This window comes from Telmatherina bonti (assembly GCF_933228915.1).
Source record: "Telmatherina bonti genome assembly, chromosome: 15".
Lineage (NCBI taxonomy): Eukaryota > Metazoa > Chordata > Actinopteri > Atheriniformes > Telmatherinidae > Telmatherina > Telmatherina bonti.
The window spans coordinates 21,896,700-21,908,749 of record NC_136613.1 but is presented as its reverse complement, the minus strand read 5'-3'; the positions used below and the strand labels follow the sequence as shown (position 1 = coordinate 21,908,749).

Genomic DNA, 12,050 nt, shown 5'->3' with positions numbered 1-12,050 from the left:
AAAAAAAAATAAAGTTGAGCAGATGTGTTTTTCCTAGTCTGTTTCCAACCCTTTAAAACTGTGTAAGCGATAAAAACACTGCACTACCCTGGTTCTGGTTCTTTAAGGGCTTTTTGGTGCGATGGAAAGGAGCCAGCTTCTCGAACGTCACAGCAAAACAGTGTGGATTTAATTAATCAGGAGTTCTGGAGTTGAATTAAGAGCAGGATTAAACACAACTTTCTGAAAGCGAATGTGCCAGTATAATTTGTGATGAACTAACTCTTTTGTCTAACAACCAGGAGTATATTTGTATTATGTTGGCTCTTTGATATATTAAGCAACCTCAGACTCCCATCTTTTGTATTTGAGAAGTGGATTTGTTTTGTGGATTGAGTTACTTCAAACTGAATTTGTCAAGTGTAGCAATGACTTTGCCCCCTGCTGATCTAAATCCACCTCCCCCTCGCATTTGAAGATGGTGACAGGGTGGAAATCTTGGCTGTGTGATAGGAGTGGCAACATGCTCAACAAGTCAGTAAGTGTCCATCCTGTCCATCAGTGGAGCCTCTTAGGATGACCCCAGTCCATAAAACCCTCAGCACCTTTACCCCACACCCAGTCCATCCTCTGAATCGGTGTGACCCACCAGAGTGTCAGAGATTTATTTTATGACTGCCAAGCTGCTGGATCTGCTTTCATATATCAGGAAACATGCTAATCCCCGCCTATTGGTTAATGGGACTTTGTTTCTGTTTCTGTTTATGCATCTCTTCCTCTCATTTTTTAAATTCTTTTTAAAGATAAGATCACACACACTCACATTCACACACACAAACCTCCTTGGATATTATGTGAAACATCCTGTTGACCAACTAGAATCTCAGTTATTTTCTAAAATTGGTGATCAGTGTCTTTATAGCAGCAGCTGCTACACACCCGACAACTTCTTCCTTACATTACACACCAAATTCCTTATTCTTAAATATAGCCTACTCCAACAAAGTGAATCCCAAATTCCTGGGCCTGACCCTTTAAATTCCCTGTCATGGCCGCCTGTCATCTAGTTTCGTAGAGCTACAGTGGCAAGGCTTTAGGTTTCACGCCATCACCCCATGAATCCCCACATGCATGCACAGACATATCATCCCCATCCTAAAACATCCCTCACAGCCCCATGGGCCATTTATGTTAGGCCGTGTTGAGCTGGAGCCATGGGTTGGCACGCTTGGTAAAAATTCAGTGGTGAAATGGATCACATGAGAAACCTGCTGAAGTCAGTGGGTTATTTTTCTCCTGCAGAGCAGGGGTCTTTTGTCACTTCCAACAGCTGTTGGAATCCGAGATCACTGATCCCAACTTCATGCAGATGGCTGTTAAAGTGAGGAAAACTGCCAGGAAGTGAATATAGGATGCAATGAATAGAGGAAGGAAGGAAGTTTTTTTTTTTTTTTTTTTTTTTTTTTTTTTTTTTTAAATTGGCAAAGGGTCTTGCATTCCTCTTGTTTTTTTTTTTTTGTTTTTTTTTTTTTTTAAGCGGGTGGAGTTGGGGGTGGGGGGCTGGAGTCTCAACGTTGAGTTTAATTAAAAGCACTTGTTGTTTATGATTAAACAGTGCAGGGTATTACTAAGACTGTGGTTTGTGTATGCGTCAGCAAAAGCCCAGCAGCTTTGGTGCAGTCTGGAGGTTTAATCTGTCACAAGAGTGCTCGGCTAATTACCAACATTGTCTAACCAAGCACCTGAAAACACAGATTATCCCAACTCATAAAGACACAGATTGGAAGCTTACATGAGATTTATGTACAGTAGCTTGTTAAAGAAATGATTTGGAGTTTATCCGATCTCAACAGGGAAAAATATTTCTTTAGCATTTTAACTAGTTTGAAGCTTTCACCAACTTTTGGATAATATTGTGACACTTCCCTTCTTGACTCCCAAGGTTGTGTTTGGATTTAATGTAACTGTATCAGTAACCTGAAACCTGTCTGTCTATCAGCTAACGGCATCTTGGTTCTGTGATAACCTCCTGCTGACACCAAGCTGTTGACTTTAGTATTATCTGCTGCATCACTAAGCTCTCCAGTCAAAGCCATCTGTGTTCTTTTTTTCATAAAAGAAACGATATACTCATCTTTCAATAGATCCCTCACAAACAGCAAATGTTGGATCGCAGAAGTGTGTCTTCCTGTCTGTAAGCTATCAATGACAAATGTGTTGGATCTGCTTAACCACCTGGATAAGTGGAAATTTATAATACTATCAAGTCTTTTTAGCTGTACAGCTATGACTCTTTACTTTTTAAATAATAATCATAAAATAATAATAATAAAACAAAAAAACCTTGCAATACTTATGACAAAGTGATTATAAGATGCCATTGAAAAAAAACCCCAACACATTTCCGTCTCTCCGACACCCATCCTTCCTTCCCGCCCTGTGTTTGTGTGTGTCTATCAGGGCCCTTTTGGGTGGGTCATTTGAAAGAATCACAAATGACGCATTGACATTTTATATTCTTAATGAAATCTGAATATGAGCACTAGCGGCATAAAAATACCAATTCTAAACATTGTGGCTAATCAAATTTGACCCAACATAAATTTTCTGTCAGATTAAAAGGAGAGAAACCGAACAATATCCGTGAAGTGGTACACTTAACCCCGAACTATCACGACCCGACATTGTGCCTTTTGGAAATGCTTCCATTCAACTCCTCATCAGTCTGAGACATACAGCAGCTTGCTTTTGGTCTTTTATGAATAAATGTTTTATATTTTACATTCAGTTTTGTATTAATTTTGGGAAAACTGTGACAGTAGTACATTTATTTGCTTTTTTATCTTGATCAGGTGGGAGGGTGTCCAGCTGGAAAGAAACCATTCAGGACAAAACTGGGTCAACAGTTTAATACCTGACAATACCCGAGATTGTCCATCAGTACCTCTAAAAGTTGTCATTTAGCTTATTTAATTAAAAGAACAATAATTTAATGTTGAAGTCATGATCTTATGTATACTTACAGTTTTAAATTTAAGATACATGGGTGTGGAAATGATCCTCCCATCTGAAACGAAGCAAGATGAGTTTTCAATCCCGATTCCATCTCATCATCGTTATTACATAATGCTGCTGCTCTATCACCAGAGATGTTTCTGAGGTTGTTTGTGCTGATCATGTTACTGGAATTTGTGTTCAGTTTAAAGTGTCAGGTTTGCTGTCATATCTCAGAAAGATTTTCAGTAATCCCGTTCTGTTTCTTCAGCAGGTATAGAAGAACTTTAATCCCCATGCAGACTCATATCCTGGCAGATTGGTTTGCAGTCTATTTGTCTGGGATTCATTTCAGGGGAAATTAAACTTTACTTCCTCTTACCCGCTCCAAAAGCAGAAAAATGATATCTGTTGGCCTTCACCTTGGCTGGCCAGATAGCAGGAGTTGGCTATGAGTGCCGCTTAAATCCTCTAAATTCAGAGGTATTGTCTAGCAGCTTAATAGTAGCCGGCCTGTGATGACTGCTGCCAACCCAGATGTTGACTTTCCTTTTTTTTTTTTAACCTGCTATGATTACCCGGTACAGAGGCAGCTTATTATGGGACTAAGCATCTCTGTCTCTAAGTTGTGTTGTCCAATGAGTGTAGGTTATGTGCAGCAATTACAGCCTAATGTGATAAAGTTTTGGTTTAAAAAAAATAAAATAAAATAAATAACTCAATAAAAAAATTTTATTTATATATATACATATATATATATATATATATATATATATATATATATATATATATATATATCATCTAATCCCAGTGTGATCTTTATGTTACTCCATCTGCTGAAAATGAGCAAAAGTAGACTAAATTTCTTTGAACCATAATTCTTTTTTATTCTTCAGTCAAATCTTTTGTGATTGCATTAGTTGAAAATACCATGTGTGCAGTTACATACACATGTTTATTTGGGAAATGTGAACATATCAGCTAAACATTGTTATGTCCAGTTGTGTATACCTCCACAATGATATTTGTATTTAAGATTTACATAAAACAATAGGTGCAGTGCATGCACTTCAACATAATTCTAATGTTTCCTGTAAGGAAAAAAAAGAGGGAAGGCTGCTCCTCTTTAGGAAGGACTTTAAGAAGATCTAGCTAACAAAATAACTAATTCATTACCAGTGTGGTCCAATATCAGCCGTTTAATCAACAATTAACAGTTAGTAACAATAAAAACAATAAATGTGTTAGTAATTGGTGAAGGTCAAAGACAACATAAACATCATGTGGTTATCTTGAGATAGGTTCACCCCCCCCATCCCTCCACCTTCCACTATGCCCCCCACATGCCTCCCACAGTCACATAAACACACCCCAAGTCTCTGACAATCCTGACTGAGCAGCATTCTTGGAATTACTCCTGGATTCCTGCTGAGTGACCCCTTGACAGTCAGGATAGTATTGCGGGGTCGGATATGTAGATGCCGTTTTAGAGGGGGTCTGCCAGATGGCTTTGTAGATACACTAAGTCACGAAGCTTAACTGAAAATACAATTTCACAGTAATCACATCATTTGTGGCCTTTTGGCCCCATGTTGCAAACCTCTGTTGTTAAAAAAGGGTAGAACCTGAAGCTCAGGGTGAAGTCTTATCTGATCAGTGTGGAACCACGGCAGGATAGAAATATGTTCACACAGGATAAGAATGGTAGACAAGACACAGTGCCAAGGGTCTGTGGCAGACAGTCAAGTGTTCCTCTTCTTTCTGTCACGCTATGGAAGACATAATTTGTTATGCAAATTTCATTCAATACACTCGTTAACAACACAGTAGATTAGCTCTGTTGGATGAGGAGGAGCTCCTTAACCTCATTCATCCTCCCCAGACGATGTATGTTAGTTGACTGACAATCACTCTTATGCAGATGCACCGTCAGTCATAAACACACAGTGTGATGAACCACTAACACAGGCTGTGTAGCTGATTAATGTCCTAACTCATTCAATTCAGTTGCATTAAATTCATTGAATGATAGTGATGATGGAAAATTGCAACAACACTGAATTTGATCTCCATATAAACTGGGTGACACAACTGCTAATCATCCTTTACACTTCCTTGCCTCCCCCCCCCCCAAAAAAAAAACAAAAAAAACAAACATTTTAATAGAAATGATGAGGCACATATCAACTGTGAAGCAAAAAGGCCGCTGCCTCCGGGCAGCCTTCCTTTGAGTATGTTTTCAGCTTCCACTGCAAAAAGGAGGGGGGTGTTAGCTGTTCTGTGGAGTTAAGAACAATTCATGACACCCCCCCACCCCTCCGCTCCCTCCTCAGCTGCAGACAAGGGGAAGCCCTGTTCCCCACGGGACTCCTCCTCCTCCATTAGCAAATATCTGATCAGCTGCTCTCTCCATCATTAATTCATACGACTTCCAGCACAGATGCAAGAGGTTGCCTTTAATCATCTGATGTCTCTCTTCGGTCACCACCCTGCTTGCCCTCGTCCCATGCTGGCTTGCAGGGACTCATTGTGCTGTCTGCAATAGGCAGATGGTACAGTAGCCAAGAAGTAAGAACATGTCAGACATCAAAAGCAACACACCTATTCAAAGGCTTCAGAAAATCTATAAAATAACCCACAGGTAAAAAGTCTTAATCATCACAAAACTCACTAATGTCAATATGAATTGCAGGTAATGATAAATATTTGTCATCCTGTTTTGATGTTAAATTATATCCAGCTGAGGTTTTTCTTTTTATAGAAGACACAGCTTTTGACCTACTGCACAACTTGTAGTCAATATGGAACATTTGCCTAAATTTCCATCCCAATTGCATCCAGCCAGTTTTGTTAATCTCAGTAGCTACTTGGCAGATTCCTCCCTATTCCACTTTCAGCAGTCAAGAGATGCCATTATCATTCCACAGTTTTAATGTGCTCTCTTTACCAAACAAAGCGAGGACCTGCTACACTGTTTTCAGGTAAATACGCTGAATAGAAACAACTTACTTAATTGATTTAAAACTTTCAGTCAGATTGGAAATATGCGGGATTTAAGGTCAGAAGAGCCATATTATCAAATTTAGGACTTGAGGAGACATTACCAGAATTTACACATTATTATAAGGAAATGGTACAATGATTTGGATCAGGCAGCACCAACAGCCCTTCACTGATATCTGCTGGGCACCATTGAAGTGCTTCCTGAAACAACTCTTGGTGAGCCAGCCAAGAAATTAGCTTTAGCTCATTGTTCGACCATGTCCAAGTTAGGTTGAGTTAATTAGCTTTCATTAGTTGTGGCTTATGCGATCACCTGATACGGCCTGAACTCATGCCATGGCAGGCGGCAGAGAATGAGCTCTGGCACCTTGTGCTGTGTTTGCCCTTAAATATTTAAGTGGAATTCATTAGAAAATCTCTGAGCTGGATGTCATTATACAAGTTGCCGAAACTTGAGCCTCTAGCTCTGGGATCGCATCATTCAGCCAGAGGGGTTTCTGTGTCAGAGAGCATGATGGGACGTCGGCATAAGGCCTGGTTTTGTGGGGTCGAATTTCTTTTATCAGCTGGTTCTACCTCAGTAGTACTACACATGCTCAGAGAAATGCATTATTAAGAATATGACATTTATTTTAGCTGGTAATGTCATGGCAGCAGTCCGTTCTGCTTTTTGATGAATCTAATAAAACATCTGGTTACTGCAAGCTTGGAAGTGGAGTCAACTGATACCAAGTAATTAATCCCAGAGATGACTGTGCTTCATTAGCAAATGTGCACTGCACTTTCCAATGATTATTATGCAAGAAGTGGCCATTTCATTGGTTTAGAATGGTTAGTTCTGCTTTAGTAGGTAATTCCAGTCTTGGGGCACTCAACACGAGCTGATACCCGTGCCCCTTTGTGCCCCAGCTGGCCTTTGTTTGGGATATTTCCGCCTGGTTAACTTCTGAGTCTTCAGTCAAGAGGTGACTGCTTTTGTCCTGACTTTGATGACAGAACTTCTGTGGATGGAGGAGAAGGGGGGGAGTTTTGTTTAGACCATCTGTTGCTGTTGCTGATAGCATTCATCTTGACTTTACACCCTCCTGCCTCAGACTCTTTAGACATACACACACTTGCATACAAAGACATCAATAAATGGACAAACGACTGCACATCCTGTACGCAACACTGGTTTAAAAAAGTGTCTTCAGTTGTGGTCTTCTTCAGCTCAGCGACAGATCGGTACATCGGTACCACCACAATAAACCTGGAACTATTTGTTCTTTATGCAGAATATAATTTTCCTTAAAGGATTAATAAAGTATTATTTAGATTTATTCAGCATTGGAAAAATTCCCCCATAACTACATTGGTTTCACCGCTGATTACTTAATGATCTTTTTGTCCATGACAAGATTATTATTTTTATTTTTTTATTATTTTTTTTTTTTTGTACTTATTTATGTTATTGGATAAAATTAAAAAAAAGTTTGTTACAAAAGCAAAAAAAGTACATTTTGGATATACAAAATAACAACATTAATGCTAATATTGAACTGAGCTGTAATGTAAAGGATTTATAATGGTCAAAGCCTAAGAGTGTTTTTTTATTTTTTTGTGCATTATTTTCACTTAGTTTATGTAAGGAAATGGGTGCACAAGACATTAATCATTCCTCACTTAATCAATTGTGACATAAATCAAGAAACCAAGGCGCCTCTTACGTAGCTTTCCTGGTTATCTAAAAGAAACCTTGTGACTGTTTTCTATTCTGTTTTAACAAGATTCAAGCAGGAGGTCCCACAGTGATCTCGAGCCTGAGTCCCCTGCTGCTACATCCTAAAATTTAGTGCTTCCCCTTTGTTCAACCTCCTAAAACAGATTTTGGTAGCTTCTGTTTTTTGTGCCTTTGAAAGTTACACAGAAAAAAGAAGATTAAATATGAGTTTGAATGATTTAGTCTTGTGTAGGTCCGAAAAGAAGAGGTATTTCTGTCGAATGGAAAATCGCTGCACTGTCACGGATGCTGCAACTAAGCTGGTATTGAAATCTTAAAGATATTAAATCTTAAAAATATGTCAGCTAAATAAGCGAAGGTTACGAGAGCTCTTGACTATGGACCTTTCTCAAATTTTCTTTTAAAGTTTTTTTTGCATCAGCCATGTTATGTGGAGACTTTTGTGTAGATGATGGAGGGGACATTCTTTACAGAAAGGTCATTGTTCATGTGATTTAGAAACCTCGGGGATTCTGACTCAGCAAGTAAACTATTCAAGTCTTGCAAAATTTTCCTCTGTTTAGCTGAATTTTTTTCGATTGATGCAATACTAGATAGGGTGTCGGAAATTATACATTTACGAGCCATCCAAGTGCTTTCCCTGTTATGGCTTGCCTTACAACACAATAGTGTTTCTTCTCTTTGTTAACTTCTTATTTGAGGTGATGTGTACAAAAACCCTGTTTTAAGATGAAGAGTACAAGCAGTTTTGCCGCTGAATTCAGGTCCATTTTACAGAATTTTCTGTTACGTAACAGCAGCTGACCTTAAATTCTTGAGAGTAAACACTATTAATCTCCACACTGAACTCACGTGAAGCAGCTTTTCCCCAAATCAGGCATGTATGCCAAGCTGGTACCAGGCAGGCACAGCCGCTTACTGGTATAGAAGTAAAATAGTCTCATATGAAATGAAAACTGTTATTGTGTGGCCATGTGTTGCAGATAATTTAAGTTATACTGTATGTGTCTTGATGTTTCTGTTTACATGCCTCTCTCTCTACACAATAGGAGGCGGGACAATATCAGCTGCCTACACCCTTCCTCTTTCCCCCGGTTTCTCCCCATCAGCCATCTCCTAATTTACACGACCCCCTTTATCCGACTCCCCATCATTCCCTGCGGCTTGAGAGCCACATTTAGCTCTGCTCCATTAGCCTGCTGGGGGAAAAAAAATCCTCGATGATGGAAGTGTTTTTTTTAGACTGGCTGGATAGACTGAGTACCACTTTGTCCATGACAGAAGCTTTATACAAAATAAAGAGTAGATCTGGAGTAAATCCTTACTTTGTGCTGTGGAACTAATTGATTTAATGAATTAATGTAATAATAATATTAAACCACTCTCTTTCTGTCTCTGTTTTGGCAGAAATGACTAAACTGAAGCATCGTGATGATTTTACTGACCTTTCTTTCTTCTCATCCTTTGTGCTCCATGGATGAGAGTGTGTCCACACGTGGCAGCCTGTTGTTAATAGTTAATGAGGATTGATGTCTGGAAGTGGTGACCTTGTATAAGGTTTCCTAGTGGAATCCATGCATATCGATCTATTGAGTTTTATGCTCTGTTGGTCACACAATTTGCTTATGCTCCATGCTTCCCTGACCACTTCATTGGTGGCACTTATGTTGATGAATGGTTGCTCTGATGCCAGCTCTCTGTTAGATGGTATGACTTAGGTTTTTTCTCAAAATCCTATATGTAAAAATATTTACTTGAGACTGGGGAAGAGTTACATTTTGGATATACACTGGTACCTCTGCAGGTAGGAAGATTGTTTTGCTCTCACCCCTTGTAAAATGAAAAATATTTACTTTTACATCTTGGATAAAATATGCACCTAGGATTTTGGCAGGGAATATAGCCAAAGAAAACCAGTATAACTTTAGCCCATGCTATGCTAAGTGCACTCAGACAGATACAATTGGCATTGGCAGTCTAATCTATCTTTTTGCAACAAGATAAAAAAAAGTCCTTTTTAAGGCCAGAGAAATGTCTTGATTGTAGTTATTTAAAACAGAATGGCTTTTCAGCCTCTTTGTCTTTGGACAGCTCAAGCATTTGTTTTGGTCTGCTACAGTCATTCAGACTCATTCTAAATATATAGCACCACTGTGAGGAAATGACAGCTCATCTGAGCAATCAACCTCAGATTCCTGTTTTTGAGTCTGATTACTGAGCTGCTAACATATATTGTCTCAGAAGGTCAGTGACTTTACATGGATACACAAACACAGGACACGGGACATCCAGACCAGTTGCATGAGTGGGTGTTATTGTCTGTCTGAAAGCAGAAGCAGGATCTGATCCAACTATTGGCAGAAAGTGTGCTGCAGTTTACCTGACTGAAATGTAAAACAGAGAAAGAAAAAGGTCTTTTGGTGCGATGCATTCATCTTGAGTGATTTGCTATTTGTGAGAAAAGTCCATGCAGGGTTTGTACTCTTTTATGGGGTAAACCCGCCACCCAAAGACTGATTGCAATTTTACATTTTTCCTGAATATGAGTCTTTGGCATTCCTTATACTTGCAAAATTTTCAAAATACTTACATATAATACATACATAAAGAAGAAAAATGAACTTTTCTATTCACATTTTATTAGGAGAATTAGGCACGTAGAGGTAGGTAATGTTGGGCTAAAGGGGAAAAGACAGTGGAATAGCATAACATCAATGCACCACTTTTATTCAAACTGGAGTTTAGTTGGTGCCTTATGTCCAGATGATAAGGTTGTTGTGCTGTTATTGTGTTGCAGGGGGCCCGTGTCTGGCTGAGACACAAAGAGCAGCTCCTCCCCTCCACTGTCAGCTCTTGTGATGACTTTTCTCTGGTTCTGACCACCGACTATGGCAAGGTGAGAAGATTTTGTTCCCATTGTGTTGCCACTGATTAATTTTAATCTGTTTCAAACTCTCACCTATGCAGGATATCAAACTTTTCATTACGTAAATGATGATATTTGTTCATTCACACCAAAACCAACAAATTGCTTCGTGAAATCAAAGTTGAGTGTCCATGAAAAATCTATCTGCGATCTTATGGCATAAGTGGGATCCATTGTGTATAGGTGGGAAAGTTAATTTTTTACACACATATGTTGCATTTGAGGCTTCTGCAGAGAGATCAACACCTTTTGTAATAAAATAAGAATGACAGGAATGGAGCCCCAGTGACAACTCACTGGGTTGAGCTTATCATTTTGGCAGCGCATGGTGGTCTTTGTGTCTGGAGGAAATCCTGTCAAAGTGGCGGAGAGGTGGAGAAAGGGAGAAGAGGAGGTGAACAGTGGAAAAAAAAATCATTTCTCACTCATATGGCTGTGCATTAGAGATTGTAGATCAAAAGCCTCAGATTGTAGAGTTGGGGAAAGCCTTTGTATGGAGCAAACCCACTGGAAAGTGCATATAAAGTCTAATACGTTCATGAAATCAATGACAATCCAAACTTAACTTCACCAAATGCAAGAAATTAGGATCTTTGCTAATAGATTTTAATTTACTATTCTTCTCTTTCATCCGGTTTAAAAGTATCATCATGTTTCAGGACCGTAGCAACATCGTCTCTCTCTACAACTGTTTACTGAACAAGGGAAACCACTGTTTTAAGTGAGACACACAAACTTGTTGATGGCTTTTAAACATTCACTGATCTATAGATGGCATTCTGGTGGTTGATTTGATAAGCAACATAATTAATCAGCCTATAAGAAGGAAGTGTAGTGCTTCACACATTGGCAGTAGCAATAATTCAAGCCTGAAAACAAAGAACTTCATAGGAGTCTCTCTTGGCAATTGCTCAAACACAACATGTTGTTGAAAATCCATACTGTGCACTTGGTTACCTGCCGGCCTTAACAAAGCACCATAATCAAAGACTCTCCCACAACTACAGACAGCTCTTTTAAGCCAAACTAGCAAGATGCAGCAGTGATGACGGAAGGCCACCGGCTCTGTCTACTCACACTGATATCATCTGAGCTAACAAATTAGCACTTGGACACATGTCAAAGATGACTTCTAAATGCCATCCAGGACATATAATCTGTGAGGTCAACTCACCAGTGAACAGGGTGTTATTACATTACATATTATACACTTACCAGTACTTACCATGTACTTTATGTTTTTGTGTAATGACCACATCTGATGCCAATTCAACATGTTGAATTACTGATGCTCCAGACCTGCTTCCTGGCAAATTTTGCCCACTGATCCCCTCCTTTCCAAGATTTTTTCTTTCTGTAATTTGTCATTTGCCTGCATATAGATACAGTTACCTCTGCATATCACTCCGGGACTGTGCACATGCAGGG

General features: G+C 39.2%; 1 protein-coding gene across 1 annotated transcript in view; it reads left to right on the top strand.

Annotated features, from left to right (window-relative positions):
- Positions 1-12,050, top strand: part of myo10l3 (myosin X, like 3) — a 56,630-nt gene that overhangs the window by 2,072 nt on the left and 42,508 nt on the right. The window contains exon 2 of the mRNA XM_079254558.1: positions 10,494-10,592. Coding sequence (XP_079110684.1) covers positions 10,494-10,592 — 99 coding nt within the window. The remainder of the gene's footprint in view (positions 1-10,493; positions 10,593-12,050) is intronic.